Source organism: Punica granatum, chromosome 6 (assembly GCF_007655135.1).
Source record: "Punica granatum isolate Tunisia-2019 chromosome 6, ASM765513v2, whole genome shotgun sequence".
NCBI lineage: Eukaryota > Viridiplantae > Streptophyta > Magnoliopsida > Myrtales > Lythraceae > Punica > Punica granatum.
In genome coordinates, this window is record NC_045132.1 from 15,729,163 (window position 1) to 15,756,988 (window position 27,826).

General features: G+C 39.5%; 4 protein-coding genes across 7 annotated transcripts; 3 read left to right on the forward strand and 1 right to left on the reverse strand.

The window, feature by feature from the left end:
• The first annotated feature begins 1,813 nt into the window (after window positions 1-1,813).
• LOC116211510 (cytochrome P450 89A2-like) lies at window positions 1,814-4,048 on the forward strand. The gene is made up of 2 exons (XM_031545938.1): window positions 1,814-2,805; window positions 3,128-4,048. The coding sequence occupies exons 1-2, from the start codon at window positions 2,021-2,023 to the stop codon at window positions 3,909-3,911; spliced, it is 1,569 nt and encodes a 522-aa protein (XP_031401798.1). The 5' UTR covers window positions 1,814-2,020; the 3' UTR covers window positions 3,912-4,048.
• Window positions 4,049-8,557: 4,509 nt separating this feature from the next.
• On the forward strand, window positions 8,558-11,178 carry LOC116209902 (cytochrome P450 89A2-like). Its single transcript, XM_031543653.1, has 2 exons — window positions 8,558-9,580; window positions 10,202-11,178. Exons 1-2 carry the CDS (start codon window positions 8,796-8,798, stop codon window positions 10,983-10,985), a joined length of 1,569 nt encoding a protein of 522 aa, XP_031399513.1. The 5' UTR covers window positions 8,558-8,795; the 3' UTR covers window positions 10,986-11,178.
• A 5,517-nt stretch (window positions 11,179-16,695) lies between these two features.
• LOC116212504 (bromodomain-containing protein DDB_G0280777-like) lies at window positions 16,696-19,807 on the forward strand. Of its 2 annotated transcripts, none has more exons than XM_031547151.1 (3): window positions 16,696-17,328; window positions 17,366-17,481; window positions 18,782-19,807. In XM_031547151.1, exons 1-3 carry the CDS (start codon window positions 16,951-16,953, stop codon window positions 19,395-19,397), a joined length of 1,110 nt encoding a protein of 369 aa, XP_031403011.1. In that variant the 5' UTR covers window positions 16,696-16,950; the 3' UTR covers window positions 19,398-19,807. The 2 variants fall into 2 exon arrangements, with proteins under 2 accessions (XP_031403011.1, XP_031403012.1); XM_031547152.1 differs by having other exon boundaries at window positions 16,696-17,267; window positions 17,308-17,481.
• Window positions 19,808-19,871: 64 nt separating this feature from the next.
• LOC116212501 (APO protein 3, mitochondrial-like) lies at window positions 19,872-23,466 on the reverse strand. 3 transcript variants are annotated; one of them, XM_031547147.1, is made up of 4 exons: window positions 23,260-23,466; window positions 22,527-22,941; window positions 21,511-21,938; window positions 19,872-21,007 (listed from the first exon to the last, which is right to left on the reverse strand). In XM_031547147.1, the coding sequence occupies exons 2-4, from the start codon at window positions 22,904-22,906 to the stop codon at window positions 20,610-20,612; spliced, it is 1,206 nt and encodes a 401-aa protein (XP_031403007.1). In that variant the 5' UTR covers window positions 22,907-22,941; window positions 23,260-23,466; the 3' UTR covers window positions 19,872-20,609. The 3 variants fall into 3 exon arrangements, with proteins under 3 accessions (XP_031403007.1, XP_031403005.1, XP_031403006.1); XM_031547145.1 differs by having other exon boundaries at window positions 23,265-23,465; XM_031547146.1 differs by having other exon boundaries at window positions 23,250-23,465.
• Window positions 23,467-27,826: the final 4,360 nt, after the last annotated feature.

Genomic DNA, 27,826 nt, shown 5'->3' on the forward strand with positions numbered 1-27,826 from the left:
TGGAGCAAGCAAAGACATCAGCGCAGCAGCACCATCAACAACAGCAACAACAGCACCGGCACATAATTATGTAGCAGCAACAGCAACAGCAGCAGCAGCAGCAGCGACAGCAACAGCAACAGTTTCTAAGAAGCAAGAGGATCATCGATCAAGAAGGAAAAAGTAACAAAGCAACAAAAACAACTTTGACTTGTATATGATCTAAGTTGTTCCACAGACAACTGAGTAATCGAAAAACCAGGGGATTTGACCAGCCCTAAAGATCCATAGGGTGAATTATGCATCCAATACAACAAACAGTGGAAGCATTCAGACATGGACCAGCATGTTACTTGAAATTTCAATGTGCAGAACTGAAGACATCAGAAGAGCAGCCACTGATCTCTGGGAAAAGAACGATACTTTGATTTGCATTGAATACATTTGTTAGAAAATCACATCAATAGTTTGTGGATGAGAAGAAAAAAAATTATGACAATAGTAGAATAAAAAAAAATAAGCCCAGGGGAATTAGCAAAGCAAAACAAGGCTGAAAAAAGAACCAAAAGAAATGAACTGCTCAATATCAGAATATCCGAGAGGAGACACTGCTATTCAATAGAAGCTTTATATCCATTCAGTTCCCTTTTACACCTCATCAAGGATGAGTTTATACTTAACTCCAAGGATTTCATCTAGGGGTAAGAAGGAGTTTAAGTATCCACCCAATTCCAGATTCGAAATCATATGGAGCCATCGGAGCGCCTTTGGCGTGATTACTCGTTCTGTGCGCCGCCGGAGTTCACGAAGCCTAAGGGATTAGTCGTGCGAAGCCCGGATACCCTGGGTTAGCCAAAAAAAAAAAGGATGAGTTTATACCAGGATAAGATGTCACTATATGAGAATATGAAGCATACGCAGGGTTGGTATGAAAACTGAAGTGAGTTACCGTTAGAAAATTGCAATTTTGAAACGAAATTCACTAAAATAAACAATGGTCAAAACTTTAAGTAGTCAGTACTCAGTTGAAATTTGCTTGCCAAAGGTTCGATCCCTACTAAGGATAGAAACATATACTAAAAGCAGGCTAATATCAAGATGCACAGAGACACCAGATTCCCGGCACGATAAAATGTGATTGCACGTGAGTGAAAAAGTCCAACGCCGATGTGATTTCTGATACGATCCACCTCATGGTCATGGACATGTAAGTGATATCAACAGTTCTCTCATAGCATTTTGGTTTGTGGACCTTTCTGCCTATTGTGCCCAAGTTTAGATTTGTTCATAATATTAATTAATTTACCATATATTTTAAATGAATATATTTCTTTTAAAGTTAAATCTATCAGGTAAAATGATATATTATATTTTGCACTTTTAGTCTTATTGATATTTTTATGAATTTATTTGACTTTATAAATTCGCACCAAATAGCTCTATCTAAATTGCATGTGGCCCGAGGAGAAAGCTTTACACGTGACGAGATCACCAATTAAATATAAATTTTTATAAATATCACAAAAAAAACTATAGTCAATAATTTTTTTTCTTTTATAACAAGGAGTTTATTCTTCTCGAACCCCTGAATACCTCATAAGTCTATGGATACATGTGTGAGGGGCTTTATCGAGAGCTACGCGCGTAAAGAGAATTCGAAGCTATAACTTTGTGAACTGCTCACAAAATATACGCACGTCTTAATCATTTGCGTCAATCCTTGAAGTTAAAATAACAACGTAATATAACCATTACGCATTCTCGTGCGCCAAAGAGTCCCACCACAGCCCTACCTGTTACCCGTCGTCTTCGTCCGTGTCATCGTCTTCTCTGAGCAAAATAATACTGCCCGCTTACGACTAGTGTTTCGTCTGTATTACTTTATCCCTTGGCCCAAGTCCTAATCATTCACTCAACTTCTAATACTGAACTTCATTGTCTTGTGTCTCTCTTCCTCTAATCCTCTTTCCTCATCTGTCCGCCTCTCATCTCAAACCGAACCCAATCAGTTGATTCATTCAACTCTCTGTCTCAGCCTTCCATGGCGCTCTGGTTCGTCATCGTCATCACCCTCTGCCTCGCCGCCCTCATCAAGCCCCTCCTCGGCCTCCTCTCCTCCCCCTCCTCCGCCGGCCCCAAGCTTCCCCCTGGCCCCCTCACCTTTCCCCTCATCGGAAACCTCCTATGGCTCCGCAAGTCCTTCACCGAGCTCGAGCCCATCCTCCGCTCCCTCCACTCCAAGCACGGCCCCATGGTCACCCTCCACATCGGCCCCCGCCCCACCGTCTTCGTCTCCTCCCGCTCCCTCGCCCACCAAGCCCTCGTCCAGAACGGCGCCGCCTTCGCTGACCGCCCCCCCGCCCTGCTCACCAGCAAGATCTTGAGCTGCGACCAGCACAACATCAACTCCGCCTTCTACGGCCCCACGTGGCGGGTCCTCCGCCGCAACCTGACCGCGGAGATCCTGCACCCGGCCCGCGTCAGGTCCTATTCCCGAGCACGCCGGTGGGTCCTGGACATCCTGCTGGACCGGCTCAGGGCTGCCGGCCCCAAGACGGCGGTGCGGGCCGTGGACCACTTCCAGTACGCGATGTTCTGCCTCCTGGTTTTGATGTGCTTCGGGGACCGCCTCGAGGAGCGGCAGATCAGGGAGGTGGAGGAGGTGCAGAGAGGACTGCTCCTGAGCATAAGGCGGTTCGCTGTCCTCAATTACTATCCGAGGGTTGGGAGGATTCTGTTCCGGCGACGGTGGGAGGAGTTCCATCAGCTCCGCCGCAACCAGAAGAATGTCCTCCTCCCCCTCATCAGGGCTCGTTCTGAGGCCAGGTTGGGATTTTTCATGCCCTTTATTTATTAATTTATTAATTTTTTCATGGTTATATAGTGGAAAAGAAGTTGGAAAATTAAATCTGCTATCTTTCTGTTTTCCTTTAATTAGCAACACGAAATTTTTCGGTCCAAGAGAGTTACGAGACCTAATAAAGAAAATTAAAACCCAAATAAAACCCAAATAGGGAAGTACGGGAAGCCTGATACGAATTTGAACAAGGAATCTTGTTCGTGCTGCATGAAATTGGCAACATTTATTCCCTTCAATTCAGATAATTGCATTAGAATCTTTTCATCACTTGATTGCCAATTAAAACAGGGGCAAGTTCAGGGCAGAGAATATCGACGGGGACAAGGACCACGCCGAGCATGTCATGTCCTATGTTGACACTTTACTGAACCTAGAGCTGCCTCCCGAGGAGGGGAAGCGGAAGCTCACCGAGGCCGAAATGGTGAGCCTCTGCTCGGAGTTTCTCAACGGTGGGACCGACACCACATCCACCGCCCTGCAGTGGATCATGGCCAACATCGTCAAGTACCCTGAAGTTCAAGAGACTCTGTACAGCGAGATCAGGGCCGTGGTCGGCACTGAGGCGGCAACCGTGGAAGAGGAGGATCTCCAGAGGATGCCATACTTGAAGGCGGTGGTGCTAGAGGGGTTGAGGCGGCACCCGCCTGGTCACTTCGTGCTACCCCATTCGGTGACAGAGGACATCGAGCTCGGCGGTTACCTGGTCCCAAAGAAGGGATCGGTGAACTTCATGGTGGCAGAGATGGGGTGGGATCCGACCGTGTGGGAGGACCCTATGGCCTTCAAGCCTGAAAGGTTCTTGAGCAACAGCCACGAAAGCGGTCGAGGGGCCGAGGGTTTTGATATAACTGGCAGTAGGGAGATTAAGATGATGCCGTTCGGGGTGGGTAGAAGGATTTGTCCTGGGTTCGCCTTGGCTCTGCTGCACTTGGAGTACTTCTTGGCGAACTTGGTGTGGGCATTCGAGTGGAGGGCCATGGAGGGGGACAATGTCGACTTGTCGGAGAAGCAGGAGTTCACCATAGTTATGAAGAATCCATTGCACGCCATTGTCTGTCCCAGGTTGAAGTGAAGTGAAAGAAATGCATATCTATGAGCAACTCTATTTCGATCTTTGCAATTATATAACAATGATTGGTTTTAATTTTTAATGTATTTATAGATAAATGTAGTTGATCTCTCTTATTTTAATTTTTCCTTTTGACATCAGTGAAAAAGAAAAAGAAAAAGAAAAAGAAAACACATATGAATCTTTAATTTATGGTTGAAATTGTAGTCCAAAAAGAATGCAATGCATTGACAACAGACTCTTGCGACACATGTTTTAGTTTAGGAAATAAGAAGTTTCATACTCGATTCATAATTAGTTGGTCTATAATGTCATTTTTTAGCTTTTGATTTCATTATATTAAGTTTATGGATCTCTTGTAATAAAAATATACATATAAATATATATGCCTGATATATGCATTCATTCACGAATTAGTTTTAGTTATAGTTTGAGAGGGTTCCGTCTTAACATCGCAGGCATACATGCACACCTTGAAGATGCATTAGAGGGTGGCTCTTTGCCATTGTTGAATAGGGGACGATGTTTATTTTCTTTATATTTAAATTTAGAGTATACTATCATTTTGGTAAGTGAAATTGTATGCGACCGTCAATTTGACACATTAAGAAAATTTTCCACTAACATGGTTCATGAAGCCCTATTTTGTTTGTCAAACTGGTCCGATGAAAATATTACTAACGGAAATCCTACGTGGCTAAACGGTGCCAAAAAAATCAATTCGACACAAAACGATGTAGTTTTTGATTTATTTTTTAAAAAATTATTCCAAATTACTTTAAAAAAAAGAAAAAAAAATAAATAACAAGGGGGAGCTCGGGTGGGGCTCTCGCCGGCGGCCTACCCCCAGGTGAAGTCGCCGAAGGGTTCAGGTTGGGGGTTGGGGGGAAGGTCGCCAGTCGAAAGAGAAGGATTAGAGGGGGGAGCTCACATGGGGGCTCTCCCCCTTTTTTTTCACAAAATAAAAATAATACATGGTTTTGATCATTTAGACCCAAAACGACGTCGTATTTTAATATATTTAATGCAAACTAAATTATACAACGTTCTTTTTTAGCAATGCTCTCAAAATAACATCGTATTTTTTTTATTAAATAAGAAAAAAGAGAAAAGGCTCCACCGTAACTCCCCCATCGACAACCTGCCCCACAAGGCAAAGTACCATTTGGCAACCACATCTAGGGGGAGGTCACCGGTGGAGGAGCAAGAGAGAGGGAATAGGGGGAGCTCAGGTGGGGCTCTCCTATCCTTTCACTCTCGCTTATGTTTTTTCGTCTTTTTTAAATAATTAAAAAATATTTTTAAAAATGGTCAATACTACGTCATTTTGGTCCGAGTGATTTTTTATTATTTTTCTTGTACCGTTTATACCACGTAGGATGCCATGTCACAATTTCGTGACAGCAACTTGACTATTGGGCATTTTTATGTACGTGATGAAACTTTATGTATCAAATTGATGGTAAATACTCTTCGTGTATCAAATTAACGGCACGTCCAACTTCATGTACCAAAATGATAGTTTACTCTTAAATTTAAATCTCTAAGGAACTGTTCCAAAGTGCTACTCAAAAAGATAATCGATAAAAGCTTATATGCGCACGATAGCAATTTTAAGTAAAATTACAACTTCTTATCCATCAATTTTTCGAGTTTCTCTAATTAATGTGTTCATTCTCATAATCAACCTGTTTTATAAACTCTTTAGGACATGCACTTTCTTTCATTTTAAGGAACGTTAGACTAAATAAATCCAGACCACTACATACAAACGAAAAAATGAGACATTTCATATTAAGCTCATTTAAATAAGAATTTATTTGATCAAAATAAAGGTAAATTATTAATAATTGCATTAAAAATCATGAACTCTGCATTAAATTTCAATCTACCACGAACTTCAACTTTTAGTACAAAAAATCATTAACTAATACTTAAATTTCAAATCTACCGGCCGTTCTTTTTTTTCATCCATTTTTGCAGACGTGGTAATGTACGTCGCAAAAGATCCTATGTGGAAAGCAACGAAAGTGGACGGAAAGCTGAACGGATGATAGATGTGGAACTTAAGTTACAGTTAACGATTTCTTTTTTGGTTTTAAAAGTCGAAATTCATGATAGATTTGAAATTCTAATTGCTAAATAAATTTCACATTCATATACTTTCAATCGACGTAACCTAATCGAGAGATGAGTTGCAGTCATAAACCACTTAAATAAAAAGACCCGAGCATGCTTAATCGATACAGATTTTGAGACAGTGGGTATCTAAAGAAGTCTTTATGTTACACTGTTATGCTCTATTCTGATCATTCATTTGATTTTCTTATAGTAGGGACCATTATCACATGGACGTTAATAAATTTGTAGATGAAATTAATCCAAATAAAAACGTAGGAATGGGGATGATGTACATGGGCCTATCCAGTCCCGTTAAAAATATTGGGCCGATAGGAAGCCCAATAAATGGGTCGCTCTCTCGTTCCCCTCTCCTCCCTTTTGCCTTCCTCCCTCCCCCGATTGATCGATTCTCCTCTTTTTGCTCCGGCTCCCTCCTCCGATGAAATCCTAGGTCCCCGAATCGGTGAATTCTGTCATTGATTCACCCTCAATTTGTCCACCGATTCACTCTCCGTTCCCGTCTCCCAGTCGGAATTGCCTTCCACATCGATCCCGTTGCCGCATTCCGAGCCAGACATCTGAAACCCTAGAGGGAGGGAGAGAGATGGAGGAAGCAAAGACATCAGCGCAGCAGCACCATCACCAACAGCAGCAACAGCACCAGCACATGATTATGCAGCAGCAGAAACAGCAGCAGCGACAGTAACAGTTTCTAAATAAGAAGCAAGAGGATCATCGATCAAGAAGGAAAAAGAGCTCGTAACAAAGCAACAAAAACAACTTTGACTTGTATATGATCTAAGTTGTTCCACAGACAGCTGAGTAATCGAAAAACCAGGGGATTTGACCAGCCCTAAAGATCCATAGGGTGAATTATGCATCCAATACAACAAACAGTGGAAGCATTCAGACATGGACCGGCATGTATGTTACTTGAAATTTCAATGTGCAGAACTGAAGACATCAAAAGAGCAGCCACTGATCTCTCTGGGAAAAGAACGATACTTTGATTTGCATGGAACACATTTGTTAGAAAATCACATCAATAGTTTGTGGATGAGAAGAAAAAAATTATGACAATAGTAGAATAAAAAAATAAGCCCAGGGGAATTAGCAAAGCAAAACAAGGCTGAAAAAAGAACCAAAAGAAATGAACTGCTCAATATCAGAATATCCGAGAGGAGACACTGCTATTCAATAGAAGCTTTATATCCATTCAGTTCCCTTTTACACCTAATCAAGGATGAGTTTTATACAAGGATAAGATGTCACTATATGAGAATATGAAGCATACGCAGGTAGGTATGAAAACTGAAGTGAGTTTGGGTTGAGTTAGACGCCAAGGTGGTTGTGGAACTAATATGGGGGTCATCTCAAGATAGTCTCTTATTAAAACCTCTTATTGATGATTGCAAGGAACTCGGGAGACACTTTCGGAAGTTTCGGGTGCAGCACGATTATCGTGAAGGGAACAAGGTGGCGGATGCTCTTGCACGGATTGGATGGGACATCGGTCAAGACCTCATGTACTTTGATAATCCACCATCAGATGTGGCAGCTCTTGTAACTTATAATGCAATGGGGATTTTTTCCCCTAGATTTGTACGAGACCACACCACGAATATGGTGGGAGACTAAGTTCGATTGATTAATGATATTTCCTTTCTACCAAAACAAAAAAAAAGGAATTGAGTTACTGCTAGAAAATTGCAATTTTGACACGAAATTCACTAAATAAGCAAAGGTCAAAATTTCAAGTAGTCAATACTCAGTTGAAATTTGCTTGCCAAAGGTTCGATCCCTACTAAGGATAGAAACATATACTAAAAGCAGGTTAATATCAGATTCCCGGCACGATAAAATGTGATTGCACGTGAATGAAAAAAGTCCCAACACCAATGTGATTTCTGATACTATCCACCTCATGGTCATGGATATTAAGTAATATCAACAGTTCTCTCATAGCCCTTTGGTTTGTGGACCTTTCTACCTATTGTGCCCAAGTTTAGATTTGTCCATAATATTAATTAATTTACCATATATTTTAAATGAATATATTTCTCTTAAAGTTAAATCTATCAAGTAAAATGATATATTATATTTTGCACTTTTAGTCTTATTGATATTTTTATAAATTTTTGAAAATCTATTTGACTTTATAAATTCTCACCAAATAGCTCTATCTAAATTGCATGTGGCCCGAGGAGAAAGCCTTACATGTGACAAGATCACAAATTAAATATAAATTTTTATAAATATCACAAAAAAAACTATTCTCAATATTTTTTTTATAATAAAGAGTTCATTCTCCTCGAGCCCATAAATACCCCATAAGCCTATGGATATATGTGTGAGTGACCTCACCAAAGGTTACGCATGTAAAGAGAATTCGAACTTACGACTTTGTGAACTGCTCACAAAGTGTACGCACGTCCTATCTATTTGCGTCAATCCTTAAAGTTAAAATAATATAACGTGATATAATTATTATCCACAAGACATTCTCGTGCGCCAAAGAGTCCCACCACAGCCCAACCTGTTACCTGTCTTCTTCGTCAGTCTCATCGTCTTCTCTAAGCAAAATAATGTTGCCAGCTTACGACTAGTGTTTCGTCTGTATTTCTTTCTCTCTTGGCCCAAGTCCTAATCATTCACACTTCTACTACTAAACTTCACTCTCTTGTCTCTCTTCCTCTAATCCTCTTTCCTCATCTTTGCGCCCCTCACCTCAAAGTTGATTCATTAAACTCTCTATCTCAGCCTTCCATGGAGCTCTGGTTCGTCATCGTCATCGCCCTCTGCCTCGCCGCCCTCATCAAGCCCCTCCTCGGCCTCCTCTCCTCTGCCTCATCCGCCGGCCCCAAGCTTCCCCCCGGTCCCCTCGCCTTTCCCATCATCGGAAAATTCCTATGGCTCCACAAGTCCTTCGCCGAACTCGAGCCCATCCTCCGCTCCCTCCACTCCAAGCACGGCCCAATGGTCACCCTCCCCATCGGCCCCCACCCCACTGTCTTCGTCTCTTCCCGCACCCTCGCCCACCAAGCCCTCGTCCAGAACGGCGTCGCCTTCGCTGATCGCCCCCCTGCCCTGCTCACCAGCAAGATCGTGAGCTGCGACCAGCACAACATCACATCCGCCTTCTACGGCCCCACGTGGCGGGTCCTCCGCCGCAACCTGACCTCTGAGATCCTACACCCGGCCCGTGTCAGGTCCTATTCCCGAGCACGCAGTTGGGTCCTGGACATCCTGCTGGACCGGCTCAGAGCTGCCGGCCCCAAGACGGCGGTGCGGACCGTGGACCACCTCCAGTACGCGATATTCTGCCTCCTGGTTTTGATGTGCTTCGGGGACCGCCTCGAGGAGAGGCAGATCAGGGAGGTGGAGGCGGTGCAGAGAGGACTGCTCCTGAGCATAAGGCGGTTCACTGTTCTCAATTTCTGGCCGAGGGTTGGGAAGATTCTGCTCCGGCGACGGTGGGAGGAGTTCCATCAGCTCCGCCGCAACCAGAAGAATGTCCTCCTCCCCCTCATCAGGGCTCGTTCTGGGGCCAGGTACGTGTATCGGCATGCCCCTTATTTATTTATTTATTTCATGTTTTCATATATATATATATATATATATATATTTTGGAAAAGAATTTGGAAAATTAACTGGTTTACCTTTAGAAATTTTTAACTCAAATCAACTCTACCTAATTTTAATACAACAACAAAATTATTTTTTTTCTTCAATTTTTTAATCATTCAATTTAATTTTTAATACTAAATTCTCTCAATTATTCATTATCTTTTTTTCACAATTCAACAACACAACCATTACTTAATCAATACTTTATGTCAACTATTTATTACTTTTTCACACTTTTTTTTTCATAATTCAACAACACAATCATTACAAAAAAATTAAAACAAAAAATCAACTCAACTCTAATACCGAACACAAATCTGCTATCCTTTTGTTTTCCTTTAATTAGCAACACGAAATTTTTCGGTCCAAGGGAGGTACGAGACCTAATAAAGAAAATTAAAACCCAAATAGAGAAGTACGGGAAGCCTGATACGAATTTGAACAGGGAATCTTCTTCGTGTTGCATGAAATCGGCAATATTCATTCCCTTCAATTCAGATAATTGCATTCGAATCTTTTCATCACTTGAATGCCGATTGAAACAGGGGCAAGTTCAGGGCAGATAACATCGACGGGGATAAGGACCACGCCGAGCATGTCGTGTCCTATGTTGACACTTTACTGAACCTAGAACTGCCACCCAAGGATGGGAAGCGGAAGCTCACCGAGGCCGAAATAGTGAGCCTCTGCTCGGAGTTCCTCATCAGTGGGACTGACACCACATCCACTACCCTGCAGTGGATCATGGCCAACATCGTCAAGTACCCTGAAGTTCAGGAGACCCTGTATAGCGAGATCAGGGCCGTGGTTGGCATTGAGGCAGCAACCGTGGAAGAGCAAGATCTCCAGAGGATGCCATACTTGAAGGCGATGGTGCTAGAGGGGTTGAGGCGACACCCGCCTGTTCACTTTGTGCTACCCCATTCGGTGACAGAAGACATCGAGCTCGGCGGTTACCTGGTCCCAAAGAAGGGATCGGTGAACTTCATGGTGGCAGAGATGGGGTGGGATCCGACCATGTGGGAGGACCCTATGGCCTTCAAGCCTGAGAGGTTCTTGAGCAACAACTACGGAAACGGCGGAGGGGCCGAGGGTTTTGATATAACTGGCAGTAGGGAGATTAAGATGATGCCGTTCGGGGTGGGTAGAAGGATTTGTCCTGGGTTCGCCTTGGCTCTGCTGCACTTGGAGTACTTCGTGGCGAACTTGGTGTGGGCATTCGAGTGGAGGGCCATAGAGGGGGACAACGTCGACTTGTCGGAGAAGCAGGAGTTCACCATAGTTATGAAGAATCCATTGCATGCCATTGTCTGTCCCAGGTTGAAGTGAAGTGAATGAAATGCATATCTATGAGCAACTCTATTTCGATCTTTGTAGTTATATAACAATGATTGGTTTTAATTTTTAATGTATGAGCATGTATATATTTATAGGTAAATGTAGTTGATCTTTCTTAGTTTTACTTTTCCTTTTGACATCAGTGGAAAAAAAAAAGATATGAATCTTTAATTTATGGTTGAAATTGTTGTCCAAAAAGACTGGAATGCATTGCTAACATACTGTTCTGACTCATGCTTTAGTGTAGAAAATAAGAAGTTTCAGTCTCAATTCATAAGTGGTTTGTCTATAATGTCAATTTTTTAGCTTTTGATTTCTTTATATTAAATTCATAGATATCTTGTAATAAAGATATATATAAATATATATGTTTAATTATATGCATCCATTCACGAATTAGTTTTAGTTATAGTTTGAGACGGTTATGTCTTAACAACGCAGGTACACATGCACACATTGAAGACGCATTAGAGAGTGGCTCCTTGCCACCGTTGGATATGGGACGATGTTTATTCTCTTTATAATTGAATTTAGAGTATACTATCATTTTGGTACATGAAGTTGTACTCAACCGTCAATTTGACACTTCAAGAAAATATACCACTAATATGGTACATGAAGCTCAATTCCGTTTGTCAAAATGGTTGGACGAAAATATGACTAACGGAGATCCTACATGGCTAAAAGGTGCCAAAAAATCAATTCGACCCAAAACAATGTAGTTTTTGATTTATTTTTTAAAAAAATATTCCAAATTACTTTAAAAAAAGAGAGATAACAATGGGGAGTTCAAGTGGGTCTCCCCTAGGCGAAGTCGTTGAAGGGTTCAAGTTGGGTGGGGGGGAAGGTCGCCGGTAGAAAGAGAGGGAATAGGAGGGGAGCTTCGATGGGGGCTCTCGTTCTTTTTTCTTTGACAAAATAAAATACCATGTCATTTTGAGCATTTAAACCCAAAACGCCATTGTATTTTAATATATTTAAAACAAAATAAATTATACGACGTTCTTTTTTTTACAATGCTCTCAAAATGACGTCGTATTTATATAAGGAATACGACATTATTTTGCGCCGCGTGCCCAAAATAGCATCGTATTTTTTTATTATATATATCAAAGTGGAAAGCCCCCGTCGGCAATCTCCCCCGCAAGATAAGGTCGTCGAAGGGTGTCAGCACCCCATTTCGGTCCATCGGCTTCAGGGGGGCAAAATCATTATTTTTCCAATTTATTACATTTTCTAAAAAAAAAAAGGTCAAGTCGGTCAGAACCGGTCAAAGCCAGTCTGACCGACAGGACGGATGGGCAGGGTCGGTCAAAGCTGGTCTGACCGACCGTTGCCCACACAAAAAAAAAAGTTAAAGGTCAAACGACCCGTTTGACTTTCCATTTCTTTCCTTCCCGCCCACTTCTTTTCCTTTTCTTCCTCTTTCCTCCTTCCTTTTTCCTTCCTTTCATTTTTGGTCCCTGCAACCGAAAAACCGGGATTTTCGTTTCCGCTTTCGCAAATTTTCGGCGAAAATCTCGCCCGATCTCCGTTCCGTTTCCTTCTTCTTCTTCTTGGCGAAACCTAACGGGGTGGGGGGAGCTGAAAAAAAAAAGAAGAACGAGCTCTCTCTCTCTCTCTAGGGATTTTTCGAAAAAAAAAAAGAAAGATCGGCAGCTGAGGTTTAGAAGGGAACCGGCAGCTCGACTTTAGGGGGGGATCCTCAGCTCATGGAAAAAAAAAACGTCAACACACTCTCTCGCCCCTCGGAGATCTCCGGAATGGCCGCCGGTTTTCCTCTCACTTCCGGCTCCGGCTCGCCTCTCACTCCCTGCCCGACACATACAGATGCGGCTCGCTCTCGCCCCAGCCACGCTCAGCGATCTTCCGAGGTCGGGTGCAACCGCACTGCCACCCGAACCGCGTCCCTTCTCTTCGGTTTGCCTGTCGGCACTAATCGGGTCGGTTCATTTTTCTTTCCGGGTCGCACAGGTAATTCGGAACAAACACACACCAGCTCAGTCCGTGTCCAGCAACCCAGCTCGCGCCATCGGCCCAGCCCAGCCTTGCGGCCCAATTCAGCCCCTATCCAGCCCGGATCTCGGCCTAGTCCAGTCAACAGCCCATTTCGGCCCAGTCCGCCCACGTCGGCCCAATCCAGCCCATCGGCCCAGTCCAACCCAATTCGGCCAATCTCTCAGCAGACCAATTCGTCCTAAATTTCCTCTATTTACATAACTGCCCTCGTTCTTTTCAAACAAGGTAAATTCTAGACTTAGTGGCATGATTAGGGCTCCAATCCTGAATATTAATGCTTACTTGATGGATATGATGTGAAATGAGCGTTCTTGGATTGCGTGGGTGATCGGATTTGTCCCGAACTCGATTTTACGAACTTTCTATTTTGTCGCATTTCAGTCCAGAGGATGTATTTTATTTTTTTATTTTTACTTTTAGATCTGCCCTAAACTCTGAAATTCTTCTCCATCAAGCCCAGCCATTTTTACCATTTTCCAATCGGTCCTTGAATTTTCTAGAATTTTTTAAAGCATCCCAAAGAACTTTCCAAGCTGCTTCAGTTTAGCCCCGGGGCCTTTTTCACTCTTTTCAGATCTGCCCCGAATTTCAAAATTCTTTTCAATCAAGCCCAGTCATTTTTACAATTTTCCAATCGGTCCTTGAATTTTTCGGAATTTTTTAAGCATCCCAAAGAACTTTCCAAGTTGCTTCAGTTTAGTCCCGGGGCCATTTTTCACTCTTTTCAGATCTGCCCCGAATTTCAAAATTCTTTTCCGTCAAGCCCAGCCATTTTACTGTTTTCCGATCAGTCCTTGAATTTTTTGGAATTTTTCAAGCATCCCAAGGAACTTTCCAAGTTGCTTCAGTTTAGTCCCGGGGCCATTTTTCTCTCTTTTCAGATCTGCCCCGAATTTCAAATTTCTTTTCAATCAAGTCCCAGTCATTTTACTGCTTTCCAATCAGTCCTTGAATTCCCAGAATTTTTCAAGCATCCCAAGGAACTTTCCAAGTTGTTTCAGTTTAGTCCTGGGGACATTATTTTGTTTTCAGATCAGTCCAAATTTTCAAATTCGTTTCAAATAAGTCCTGGGATATTTTCAGTAATTTTTACACAGTCCCCAATATTTTTAGAATTTTCAAATCGGTCCCCGAGACTTTATCAGAATTTGCAAATTAGTCCCTACTCTTTTAAAATCGTTCAATTTTGTTCTGATAAAATCGTATTTATATAAGGAATACGACATTATTTTGCGCCGCGTGCCCAAAACAGCATCGTATTTTTTTATTATATATATCAAAGTGAAAAGCCCCTGTCAGCAATCTCCCCCACAAGGTAAGGTCGTCGGAGGGTACTGAACCCTCCGACGACCACACCTGGGGAGGTCACCTGTGGGGGAGCAAGAGAGAGGGAATAGGGAGGAGCTCAGGTAGGGCTCCCCCATCCTTTCACTCTCGCTTTTTTTTTTCTCGTCTTCTTTAAATAATTAAAAAATATTTTTAAAAATGGTCAATAATACGTCGTTTTAGTCTGATGAATTTTTTATTATTTTTCTTATACCGTTTATACCTCGTAGGATGTCATGTCACAATTCCGTGACAACAACTTGACGAATGGGCTTTTTTATGTACAGAATGAAACTTTGTGTATCAAATTGATGGTAAAAACTCTTCATGTATCAAATTAACGGGCATGTATAACTTCATGTACCAAAATGATAGTTTACTCTTAAATTTAAATCTCTAAAGAACTGTTACAAAGTGCTACTCAAAAGGATAATCGATAAAAGCTTATAAGTGCACGATAGCAATTTTAAGTAAAATTACAACTTCTTATCGATCAATTTTTCGACTTCCTCTAATTAATGCGTTCATTTCTCGTAATCAACCTCTTTTATATTCTCTTTAGGACATGCACTTTCGTTTTAAGGAACGTTAGACTAAATAAATTATTATTCAATTTAATTGCAAAAAGTAATGAGAAGAATCGAGACCACTACATATTACCAAATAAATGAGATATATTTCATATTAAACTCATTTAAATAAGAATTTATTTGATCAAAATAAAGGTACATTATTAATAATTACATTAAAAACCATGAACTTTACATGAAATTTCAATCTACCATGAACTTTATTTTTTAGTACAAAAAATTATTAACTATTACTTAAATTCCACATCTACCAGCCGCTCTTTTTTCCGTCCATTTTTGCAGACGTGGTAATGTACGTCGCAAATGATCCTATGTGGGAAGCAACAAAAGTGGACGGAAAATTGAACGGACGATAGATTTGAAATTTCATCCAAAGTTCATGGTTTTTACTGCAATTTACCCTTCATTTTATGATTAAATAAAAATTAAGCCAAAATTACCCTTCATGTTTTATCGAACTCCCGGATTTATGAGCGCATTATCTTCCAACACTTCTCAACTGTGTTTCTTTATTTTTGATCTCATTGATTGTTATAAGCTCAATTTATAAAAGATTGATTGAAAATAGAAAATACCAATACGAGCGAAGGTAATAGTTACATTATGATAGATACAACTATGGGGATGAGGCCGCTTACGTTAATGTACCGATCAATTATAGAACTTTAATACCCGATCGGTTTAAACGGTTCTATCATGCTCTAATGCTTGTCTTGTCACCTACTCTGCCATCATGTACTTGCAGTTTCGAGCACGAGCAAGTTTGAAATTCTGATTACTACATAAATTTCACATTCATATACTTTCAATCGACATAACCTAATTGAGGGATGAGTTGCAGTCATGAACCACTTAAATAAAAAGACCCAAGCATGCTTAATTAATAAAGATTTGAGACAGTGGGTATCTAAAGAAGTCTTTATGTTACACTTTTATGCTTTATTCTGATCATTCACCTGATTTTCTTATAGTAGGGAATAGGGGTGTTCGGGCTCAGGTTCGGGTGCCCATTTTTTTCATGATATCCGCACTCTACCATGTAAGTGACAGGTTCCAAGATTTTGAAAGCGGATCCTATCTTGTTGAGTCTTGAAACCGGAATCTATCCGGAACCTGTATTATACCACAAGTTTCAAGTATCATGTTAGAACCTGAAAAAAAAAAAATTTCTTTCGCTAAATAATATCGAAAATGTCTCATCCGTTATCAGTAATAATGTAAAAAAAATATCGATATAAATTTAGATTAATCCACAATACATTTACGACAAAGAGTAATATATCCTATCAATCCATCCACAAAACTAAACATTTATAATACGATCATAGGACACATCGAGGTCATCGAACCAAAGTTGTCGACGATAAAGAAGCTTCCACTGTGTGTGTGTGAGAGAGAGAGGTAAAGTAAAAGGGAGAAATATATTTGAATATAACTAAGGGAAATTATTATCGGGTCCGGATACCAGTGCCGGCTCCGGTTCTATGTACTCTATATGCAAGAATCGGAACCGATTTTCACCAGTTAATATCCGAATCCTATCTTATTTTCAATACGAGCTACTTGCACTCTACTCTAATGGGTAGTTCCGATCGATTTCGGGTATATCTGGTATCCGTGCACATCCTTAAAGGGACCATTATCACATGGACGTTTTAAATTTCTAGATGAAATTACTCCAAATAAAAACGTAGGAATAGGGTTAGGGATGTACATGGGCCTATCCAGCCCCATTAAAAACATTGGGCCGATAGGAAGCCCAATAAGTGGGTCGCTCTCTCGTTCCCCTCTCCTCCCTTTCGCCTTCCTTCCCCGATTGATCGATTCTCCTCTTTTTGCTCCGGCTCCCTCCTCCGATGAAATCCTAGGTCCCCGAATCAGTGAATTCTGTCATTGATTCACCCCCAATTTGTCCACCGATTCACTCTCCGTTCCCGTCTCCCAGTCGGAATTGCTTTCCACATCGATCCTGTTGCCGCATTCCGAGCCAGGCATCTGAAACCCTAGAGGGAGGGAGAGAGATGGAGGAAGCGAAGACATCAGCGCAGCAGCACCATCACCAACAGCAACAACAGCACCAGCACATGATTATGCAGCAGCAGCAGCAGCGACAGCAACAGCAACAGCAACAGCAACAGCAACAGTTTCTGCTTCTCCAGCAGCTGCAGAAGCAGCAGCAGCAGGCTGCTGCAATGTCTCGCTTCCCCTCCAACATCGACGCACACCTCCGGTCCCCTGGTCTTCCGCAGCGCCTCGTCCAGCAGAACCCCAGCCTTATGTCTGAGTCCACACCCCCTAGTCTCCAGCAGCAGCTTCAACAGAAACAGCTCCAGCAGCAGCTCCAGCAGCAGAAGCAGCTGCAGCAACAGCAGCAGCAGCAGCAACAACAACAACAACAAGCAGCAGCAGCAGCAGCAGCAGCAGCAGCAGCAACAGAAGGCGATCCGACCCGGGAACCAGTTGGAACTCCAGCTGGCTTACCGGGATGCGTGGCTGGTCTGCCACCCCGACTTCAAGCGTCCCTTCTCTTCCCTCGAGGATGCTTGCGAAAGGTGCGAGTTCCCCTCTTTCTTCCGATCTATCGCCTTACCCTCCTAACGTTCTTGTGTAAAAGGAAATCAATAGTTGCATTTCATATTGCATTGGCGGAAAATTTCGGTCTTTCTTCTTTTTCCTCTTTTCAGTGCTTTGTTCTGCTGGTCATTAGGGATCCAAAATGGTATTCGGGTATGCAAGTGAGGAGAGAAATGGATTGTTCTGACAAGAAATGATTTCACATATGTTCTTGTTGAATTGCTAAGTGTATCGATTTGCACTGAGGTTTGTGCATTGCTAGTTGGATTGTTGTCAGCTTAGTGTGGTAGTTTTGATGTTGCTCTCTCCACTTAGATGATTGATGATCTTGCAGTCGAAGGTGCTAGTTTGACGTAGTTGTTTGACATCTAGCGTAGGTACACGGTTTTAGTTTCATTTCTATCTTCCATTTTCGGCAATTGTTTTAGGATTGATATATGTGTACTTTTTTTAATGCAAAGGTGAAAATATAATGCTGCGACTTGAGTTAAGTAAACATTAACACCCTCCAAAATATTTGTGATGAACCAGTTATATTCCGATTGTCAGTGAAATTGATGTGAAGTTGATGACCAAAGTGGGAAATTTTTATTTTTTTATTCTTTTCCCGTGAGTAATCGCTAATAACCTATAGGTTTCGCTTGTTTAATTTCTTGCGAGGAAACCACCCAAGAGTTCATGCTTTTTAGTAGGCATTTCTTTTCTTGCAAGGAAAGCCCTCTAGAGTTCATTCTCTATCGGAAACGTTCCTTTTCTTGCAAGGGAACTCCTCTAGGGTTCATGCTCGTAGTCCTCTAAGCCTTCAGTGCTCATGCATTTGTTCCTTACGATAAAATGATAGACAGTCTAGCCATTTGTTCTCTTCAACCTGTTCTAGACCGAGCAAAATGTTTATTCTGGTTAGGTACAACACATGGCTTTTGTAAAGGACAAGATATATTTATTCGTACTCTTCAGTCCTTCTGAGTGTTTGAAGTTCTCAATGCTAAGAGGAACTATGCAAAGGATTACTTGCAAAGTGTATCTTCCCAAGCTGCTAAGCCTGAGGGTTATTATATGACATCTAATAGAGAGGATTTTATGCCAATGCTTATTTGAGTATGCATTGGACATTAAAGAAGCAGATAGTATACTATAGATCACATATAAGCCTACTTTCTTACTAAAGCAGGATATATATTCCTCTGATTTAGCTCCAGTGTATTTTTTGGTAGTCCATTGGATTCCGAAGTTGCTCGACTAATCAGGCCTTTTCATTTCCCTTTTGTGAATGGACAGGTTGCTACCTTATCATGTGGTCGCAGATTACGAGGCAGAAGAGGATGATAGAATCTTGGATTCTGATACAACTGGTCAGATGCCTTCTCGATCTCAGCAGTGGGACCACAACATTGCTGCCAAAGTTGCAGAGTTTACTACCACGTTTGAGAAACAGGCCCTTGCCTTCAACATAATCAACCGTAAGCGAGCCTCAGGAGAGTTCCGCTCTGAGGAGAGATTGATGATCGAGCAGGCTCTGTTGCAAGAGGAAAAGCGAGCCTTGTTGGAAATGAAGGCCGAGATAGAGTCAAGAGAGAGAGCTGGGAGAGAAGCGCACGAGGCTCAGGTGCGAATGGCAGCAATGCAGGCTGAGCAAGCTCGGGTGGAGTTGCAGCGAGGCCCAATAAGGGCAAGTGCCCGAGGATCGCAAGGCAGCGACATTCCAATGAATCATGGGTTGGAAGAGCAGGACAAGAATCCCGAGGAAATGATGAATGGGTGGGCAAACAATGCACAAAGGGAAGAGAAGGAGCCCTCCGAGGATTTCTTGAATGATGAAGAGACCGACAATGGGGATACAGCTGGGCAAGATGATTGGCGTGAAGTCGGTGAATTCGATTTGAATGCTAGATGAACATACTGATACTGCTCCTAGCTTAGCTTCCATGGGCACTTGATCTTCTGGTGGTGGGAAAAGGGCTTGAATTTGGCAGGAAGAAATATCAATGCCAAAGTCAGGTGGTGATGGGCGTGCTCAATATGGAGATAAAATGAGATTATTGAATGATTTTTGTCTGTCTGTCTGTAGGTTGAGTATCACCTGTTGAGACATGAACATTTAATCTTGTTCAAAATGCAGGGCGGGAAAGAGTTGCTTAGAAGATTAGGTTGGTTAGCTCTAGGTTCATTTGTTTTTTGTATAGCTACTACCATCAGTTGCTTCTCCCGCACATCTGCCAGTGACTGTAGGACCGGGCTCTGTTGTCTTCGTCTTTAGAAAGATAAATGAATCTGTAGAGGTCTCAACGAGGCGTTCATGTCTTTCGAAGTTGAAGGTGAAACTTGATCATTTCCTGCGTATGCAAACACGTGCATGTTCAACAAACAGTTGCAGAAATGCATTGCGCAACAAATACATATAGGCAGCAGTCTCGTCTGTCAAGTGGTCGGTGATGAACACTGGTTACACTGCAGGTCTCAAAAAGGCCCGAAAGGGATGAAAGAGATGACATTAATACTCAAAACCCTCAATATATGTTAAGATTAGGATGCAAGATGAGGGGGTTGGGGTTAGTAAAAGGAGTGACTAGCTGCAACGTTGCGAATCAATCTTCAGTTCCACATGAAGCTTTCTTTTGCAGCGTATCATAATATGATATGTATCTCCATACTGTTGCAAGCCTTTGAATGTTTACGCCTGTCCGATTTTATGTCCTTCCACGACACTGTCCTCGCTGACCAAGTCCAAGTAGAGTCATAAATTTGTTTCCGAATGAAGGAATCATCGGACAGAATCATCCTACTACTAAAGGTCACAGCCATGAGTCGAAGCTTACATCCGGAAACTGTTTCATCTCTTAGCATCTTCAGCATTTCCAAACTTCAGCATCCATTTTTGTCAACCAACATTCGAGGATTAGTCAAACCTTTTCTCGAAAAAACAATCGGTTCAACTGATTTACCATCTTCACATTATTCCAGTTTCCACTTCCACTTCATCTGCCTGTACAGATATTCTTCTCCAACCCGAAAGACGGAGATATTCTGTCTCATTTCATGCATCCTTGAAAATTTCAGATGCTCAGCATCTTATGATTTAGATAGATACCAGAAGCAGTTCATCATTCTACACAACCAATTTGTCTTCATCCAGCTCGGGCACTGCTATGTCTTCTCTCATCACGTCTGCATACTTCTCTCCCACCTGTGCCCCGGCCTGTGCAAATAGTTCCACTATGGCCGGTAACTTCCCATAATACCTCCTCAAGTCATTAACGAGGCAACTGCCTCGGACATGCCACACATACACTGGAGGGATGATATCATCAATTCTTGCCTCCTGCCAAGCATGCTGCCCGTCTCTCATCTGGTGCTTGTAAGCATAACAGTTCCGTACTCTATGACCCTTGGGCCCAACTTGAACCTCCAAACAGTACCCACATGTTTGGACAGCATACTTTGTCATGAGTTTCGTTGCACCTGTACACATCTTCTCCCATGCTTCCAGGCCACGGGCAGCAGTAACTGAAAAGATAAAATAACCATGTATCAAGCAGTATTGCCAATAGGAAAGGCATTCTTGGGTATGGAACACGTTGATACACAAGATGAATCTGATAATCTATTACTTTTTCTTTTCAATATGTTGACTGGTACACATCAAAATTCAATTTTGCAGGAGCTCAGCTTTATTTTTGTTGTAATTATATCTATATTGGCTGGACAGAATGTTTAGACAAAACTTCTAGTAGGGGTAGTGGAAGAAAAGGTTTCTTCTTTCTTTTTGGTGTGAAAAAGCAGTTGCGGCTCATATCAAAATACTTCGATCTGAATCCACAAAAGGGAGGCCAATCTAGCAGCTGTTTGCTCTTTATATTGAGGAGTGAAACATTTGACAATAAGCGCTTATATGTTGCAAAACTGATTGTTTATAGAGCAGAAAGTTGGGATAGGCACAGTAATGCACCGTCATTTGGTCAGGGTAGAACCAAAACACAAATGCCTCAGGAAAGCACATGACTATTTACCTTTTATATTGTTTGACTCGATGTCCACGGGCTTTTCTTTGTCGTGGTTCTTTTCTCTATTCCAGAACCTGTAAGTATTGATGTCTTTCCCGGGCATGTCACTTTTTGGGAACCTGCGCTCAAAATCTATGATCCTACCAGAAACACTGTAAACAGGAGCAGTTCTCCTTCTCGTGGGATATTCAGGAAGGTCAACACCAGCTTGAACACAGAGCTCTACAATTGCAGGGATCCGATCAACTTGGAGCCTTTCATTATGTGTAACAGCTCTCCCTACTCGATCATAGAGATGAAAAGATTCAACCAATGGGAGGATGCTTTCAATGCCCCCAATTTTCCAACTATGCTCTTTGCTTGACAAGCTATCTTTAACATTACACGTCCTAATCTGGTGAGGAGAGCCACCAATATGAACTTCACCACATGAGCTGCGAGCACAAGGAAATTGTTAATCTTAGAGTCTATCAAATACCCACAGATTAATGGCAAATAACAGGCTCATATGCATAAAAAAGAAAATCGACATTTCTGTTGTTTTAATATAGGCAAGAGGCTCAGTTTTTCAAGGGTGGATAGTGTAGTTAGGAGGACCGTTTTCAAGTCATATAGCACGAAAATGCCAGCAAACTGGAATGCCAGTAACACCATATGTCAAACTGGCAAGCGATAAATTTATTAATCACGTGAAGATGCAATGACTTTCGCTAGCTTTTTCAACTTTATTTGCTCCTTTGTGCTAGTATTTATTTGTTTGAGCATGTGGAGATTCAACGACTTTAGCTTCTTCAACTATATTTCCTACTTTTAAGTAGTATCAATCTTTCTGCCAAGAAGCATCGACGTGACTCCCAAACAACCATGACGAATCTATACCACTCTCAGACTCTATTTTCGTGACCGAAATGAAGATAACAAATTCATGGCTACTTCGTTCTACTTGCAACTGAGTTAGAGCGATTAACAATCGAATGAAAGTGCATCACAGCTAGATTTCCAGTAGTTTTCACTTATTATACCTGCATAAATATATTGGAATCCTCCCAGCAACTGCTGAAACACAGGCAAAAAGTTCTGCTCTTGAGGCATAAACTTCATGTGCAACTGGGACCAATTCTCTGACCAACAATCCATTTTCAGGAGCTCTTAGAGGAATCTCCTGCACGTTCTGCCTCAGTGTCTTTGCAGCTCGAGCTTGCCGCTTCAGTTCATTCACACTCGTCACCATCGGTTTTCTCTCAGACTTCTTAATATTCCTCGGAAAGTCCACCTGAGCCGACCCAACAGAGTAAGGGCGAAAGAGAGGCTTGACACTCCTTCCACCGACCAAGTCTGCAGCAATATCTCGATTGACCATCTCCCGAAGACCCATGATTTGTCGATTTCGTCTGGACCACATCGCTTTTACCGGAAAGGGATAAGCACCTGAAGTTGCTGCAACCGAATAACGTACATGAGGAGAAATACAATGACTTGAACTGAAACCACAGACTCTCGGGTCGTATATCTAACAATCTGATGCCCGGCTCCATCAGGCCGTGATGCTAAATATTCCAAAAACAACAACGAATTCAAGCGGACAAGGCTGACATGATTATAACAATGAAGTGACTAGATAGCATATGGAATCATAATTGGAGCATTTTCACAAACAGTAGGCGGGGTCTGTTGGGTACCGCAGTGGGGTTCAGAGCAAGCAAGAGATGAAATTGAAGTTTGTTAGTTTGATACATATATATTACCGGCGTGTACTTTACCAAGAAGAGCTGCTCTGCACCGACAGGTTTCCGTTCAGGGGGCCGCCGGGCAATGGCAAGTTGGGTTGCGGCGGCCGCTCGAAGCGTGGTGTACTTATACGATAGCTCCGTCCATTTTCGTCTTTTTCGTTTGGCAGAGAGGCTGCGAGCTGAAAGGAATTTTGTCTCAAAGATTAGAGAACAGAACGAGTTTTGTTAAAGTAAATATTTGGTGAGTATTAATCCGGTACTTAGCCGAATAACATTCAATAAGAATATATGTAAGTGATAATTAGGATCTACAGAATTTTGATTGAATATTATCCACCAAATATTTATTTCTTATCCCTTTTTTGCTAAGTCACCGAATATTAGTTACATCCAATAAGAATAATTTTGATTTTTTTATACCGTACAAAATTAATATGAGCCATCAAATTCCATGTACAAAATCAATATGAGCCATTAAATTCCCTACTTAATATGAATCGTCCATTTTATATAATTTGTTTTTAAATATTTCAATTCTTTACTTTTTTTTTATGTCACAGATCTTCAATAGTGTTACAAATTAGCCGCATAAGTGATCGTTAAAATCCCCTTATTGAGACGGTCGGCTCACCTGAGGGCCTCTTCGTCGTCCTCAGCCCTTGAGAATGACATAAAGAACACGTCCATCCCTGTGTTGTCCCCCAAACCAAGGAGATGTCGACCCTACGCAGGCTGTTGCTCGCCTCGTATATTTCCCCACCTCGATCCATTCCCAGGACCTCTCTAAATTAGAGTCTTGATTGGAACAATGTGGTATGGTTGCGAGGGTGTGTTGAGGGAATAAGAGAGAGGACCAGGGTATTTATTTTTTGGTGGTGCAAGCCTATGGTTGCAGGGAAAAATTGCGGACATGTATACCTTCTTACAATCTTCAACGTGCAGTGTTCAATTCGTTTGATTGAGATTCTCTAAACCAATTTGCTTAACCAGTTTGATTTTATATTACACGTGGCGCAATAATAGAAATTCACGTCATCAATCCAGATTTGTGACGGAATAAAGACTGAATGAAAGAATTGTGGGCAAAAATTAAATTTTATATAACAAATGGCCCAAATCTTGATTTTTCAGGTATTTTTAAAAATTTTAAAACTTATAAAAATGTTTGGTCCAAATTAAATCGAGAGAAATCTAATGACCCAAATTAATTATGTATGGTGTGAAAAAATAAAAAATATGCGCTGAGAAAGCTTAGTTATATAGAGGAGGAGCTGTAGGCTCGGCGCATTTTTTTTATTTCTAATTATGGGTTCCTTTTACTCCCTAAATTAATTTTTGGAACATTTTATTCTCTGAACTATACAAAATTCCATGCGGGATGCAGGGGATTTCGATCGGGATTTGAGATTAACTCCTTCATTGTTTTGTGGTTAATTGTTTGGTCTTTTTTCACCGATCTTTCCTAAGTAGTTGCCAGGAGGATTCCTCCTATCGTTTCCATCTTGTAATTTTCGTTTACTTGGACATTTTGTCATGTGCTCTTTTCTGTAATGAATGTATTCTCATTACTTTCTCAGAAAAAAACTACAAAGATTCCATCTTCTGCAAGTGGATTAATGTCATTTTATTGATTTTTCACATTGTTTGAAGCCGCAAGTAAAGAGACCGAGGAAGGAAACTAAGGGGCACAACAAAAATTACCGATTTTCCTATTGTTCACTGTCATTAACGAGTCTCTCATGTAACTTAGAAAAGGAGGGGGGGAATGGAACGGAGAAGTTCTAAATTCGACTTTTATCGAATGGATATTTTGCATCATTCTATTCATATTGGACTGGTGATCATCCTTATAATTTAAAAGGAAATATCTATATCATAAATTTTCTTGTTCTTTATTAATATTATATGTTAATTTTTTTGTTTTTTCACACCTGTTTTTATTGACTATTCTCTTTATATTATTAGGTAATTCAGCTAAGCATGACGAAGTTTGAATTAGCAATAGTTTTCTAATCTTTAAAAAAAATAACTAGAATTATAATTCATATCTTAATTTTCAAATGTTAGTTTTATTTTATATTTTATGAATCATAAATTCATGAAATTAGTGGCTTATAATTAATTTTAAAATTTTTAGATTACCTTAATATTGTTAAATTAGTTTGCTTGCAATAATATTTTTCTAAAAATATACTTAAATAATCAATTATTTGTTTCCTTAGTGTGCTATCAATTTCAATGCCCAGATCGTTATCACAAACTTACTTTTAAGTCATTTAGTTAATTACTTTTTTTTGTTGATAATTTAAACAATATTAATTAAAATTTGTTATATTTATGAATATGCATTGTCATTTTTATAAACCAGTTTTTGGCTGCATTATTTATGTATATTTACATATTAGATTCTAAGTACAAACCGATTTATACATTTATTATCACTTCTTAATAAAGTAGCGTTTACATGTGCTTTGTACGGGATTTTTACATAAGTTGTTAATGAAAATTAGCAAAACTAATTATGCTTATGATATTAATATATAATTTCTATGCTTGATTTCATGCTATGTCCATGAGTCTCCCTTATAATTGAAAAAAAAATTATGTGCTTGAGATTATGTATTAAGATTCTATATATACCTTTTTTAGCATCATTTTCTTTATATGTTAGCAATGAAGAGACATACACGATTTAATACAAATATTTCTCACATAAAAATATATCATATTTATATATTATAATGCTTTTCACATAATCAAATGTGACTCCTTAATTATGTAATATAAGTGCATCTTTGCTTATTTTTAAACTTAAGCGAATGTTTTGCACAAAATTTTAATAGGATTGGTATTATCTTGAGTTTTCACCTAATTTTTTTGATATGCGTCAATTTCTATCTCATCTTTTTAACCTCTTAATGTATAATTGACTTGATTTATAACTATGTAAGTATAACAAAATACAGAAAAGATTTTAATCTTAATTATTACAAAGTTTTTTCTTTTTATTTTGGATAATTACATTAGTAATTTTTTTAAAACAAATAAAAAAATGAAAGTCATCTAACGTGATTCACTTGATATAAATATAACATAAACATATATTTATATATTGTACACTTGTTTTACCTAGACCACCTACTTTATAAATAGAATTGATATACATATACATGCATATAATAGATCATAATTAAATTAATTAGCATTTATAATAGATCATAAATATTTTTAGGATCAAGTGCTTGACTATTTCTATTTTAAGTTAGTTAGAAATAATATTTTGTTGTTCTAATAAATTAATTTGTCAAAATTACACTTTCGAGGTCACAAATTGTAATTTTTATAATTCATTGATTCAGTTATTTAGATATAACACATTTTAAATATTGTATGCATTTTTCAGTCAAATGGTTTGGATATTCCGAATTTTAATCATCTAAGTGACTATTTTAATTTTCTGAATTAATCAATTTATAAAGAATATATTGTTAGGGTCATAAGTTCCTTTTTTTGTGATTTATGGAGTGTAAGATACTTAATATACTGTATGCATATTATATACATTTTATAATTTTATTTTATTTGATTTAATAATAAAATGTGGATTAATATCAATGCACATATTACGTGCCAATTCTACTTTAGTATATATACTAGATACTAGATTTTTTGGCTCATGCATTGCACGGGATTTTGACTACAACTATATTGTATTGATATGATTCACACTTAATTGTAAGTTAAATTTGAAATTTTTCATAAACAATTTCTCTTTTTTATAGTATATAATATATGATATTTATATCCGATATTTTAAGGAATTACAAAAAATTATTCATATATTACTACTGTATTAGAAAAAGAAAATGATGGTATAAATTTTTAAAAATCAAAATCATCATTTCTCCCATTCTGTCCAAAATATCGTTTCTTTACATTGTTATTTGGCAAGGAAAATTTTATTTTTAAAGAGCAAACAAAATACTTCATTTATTTAAGATTCTTCACATCACTTTTACATAGTATTCATAAATTATAGTCACTTTTTGTGTATGTGAAAACGTTTTTATTCTTAAAGATAAATAAATTCTTGTAAATCCGATGATGATTATATGAATTATACTATAAGAAGAAAAAAATTATTCTAAAAAAAGCGAACATTTTTGCCGATTTATTTATTTTCTTATTATAATTAAATTAAATGTGTAGAATTATATAAAGTGAAAAGATTGCATTACATTTCAGTAATACAAAAATTAACTGAATTAAAAAATATAAAATTTTTATATATCTAAACAAATATATGATCACTTGTTGGTTGTTAGTTATTAAAAATAATTATCAAAATAGATTTTCATATATATATATATATATATATATATGTCTATATAGATGTATATATAATTCTACTAAAGATATATATATATATTTATTTATTTTTGCTAATGTGAATGAATATATATATTAATTTGCGTATATGTATATATATATATATATATATATATTTCTAGCACATATATGTATCTAATAAATATTTTGTTAATGAGAATTAGTTGTATATATATTTACAATTATGCCATTATCATGTTATT

What these genes read in the sequence shown, in the direction of transcription:
- LOC116211510 (XM_031545938.1), top strand. Translation starts at nt 2,021, where the DNA reads ATGGCGCTCTGGTTCGTCATCGTCATCACCCTCTGCCTCGCCGCCCTC. An exon ending in AGGGCTCGTTCTGAGGCCAG is followed by an intron (nt 2,806 to 3,127) that starts GTTGGGATTTTT and finishes CAATTAAAACAG; the next exon opens with GGGCAAGTTCAGGGCAGAGA.
- LOC116209902 (XM_031543653.1), top strand. Translation starts at nt 8,796, where the DNA reads ATGGAGCTCTGGTTCGTCATCGTCATCGCCCTCTGCCTCGCCGCCCTC. An exon ending in AGGGCTCGTTCTGGGGCCAG is followed by an intron (nt 9,581 to 10,201) that starts GTACGTGTATCG and finishes CGATTGAAACAG; the next exon opens with GGGCAAGTTCAGGGCAGATA.
- LOC116212504 (XM_031547151.1), top strand. Translation starts at nt 16,951, where the DNA reads ATGGAGGAAGCGAAGACATCAGCGCAGCAGCACCATCACCAACAGCAA. An exon ending in AGCAACAACAACAACAACAA is followed by an intron (nt 17,329 to 17,365) that starts GCAGCAGCAGCA and finishes CAGCAGCAACAG; the next exon opens with AAGGCGATCCGACCCGGGAA. An exon ending in CTCGAGGATGCTTGCGAAAG is followed by an intron (nt 17,482 to 18,781) that starts GTGCGAGTTCCC and finishes GTGAATGGACAG; the next exon opens with GTTGCTACCTTATCATGTGG.
- LOC116212501 (XM_031547147.1), bottom strand. Translation starts at nt 22,906, where the DNA reads ATGTGGTCCAGACGAAATCGACAAATCATGGGTCTTCGGGAGATGGTC. An exon ending in ATTCCAATATATTTATGCAG is followed by an intron (nt 21,939 to 22,526) that starts GTATAATAAGTG and finishes TTGTGCTCGCAG; the next exon opens with CTCATGTGGTGAAGTTCATA. An exon ending in CGAGTCAAACAATATAAAAG is followed by an intron (nt 21,008 to 21,510) that starts GTAAATAGTCAT and finishes TTATCTTTTCAG; the next exon opens with TTACTGCTGCCCGTGGCCTG.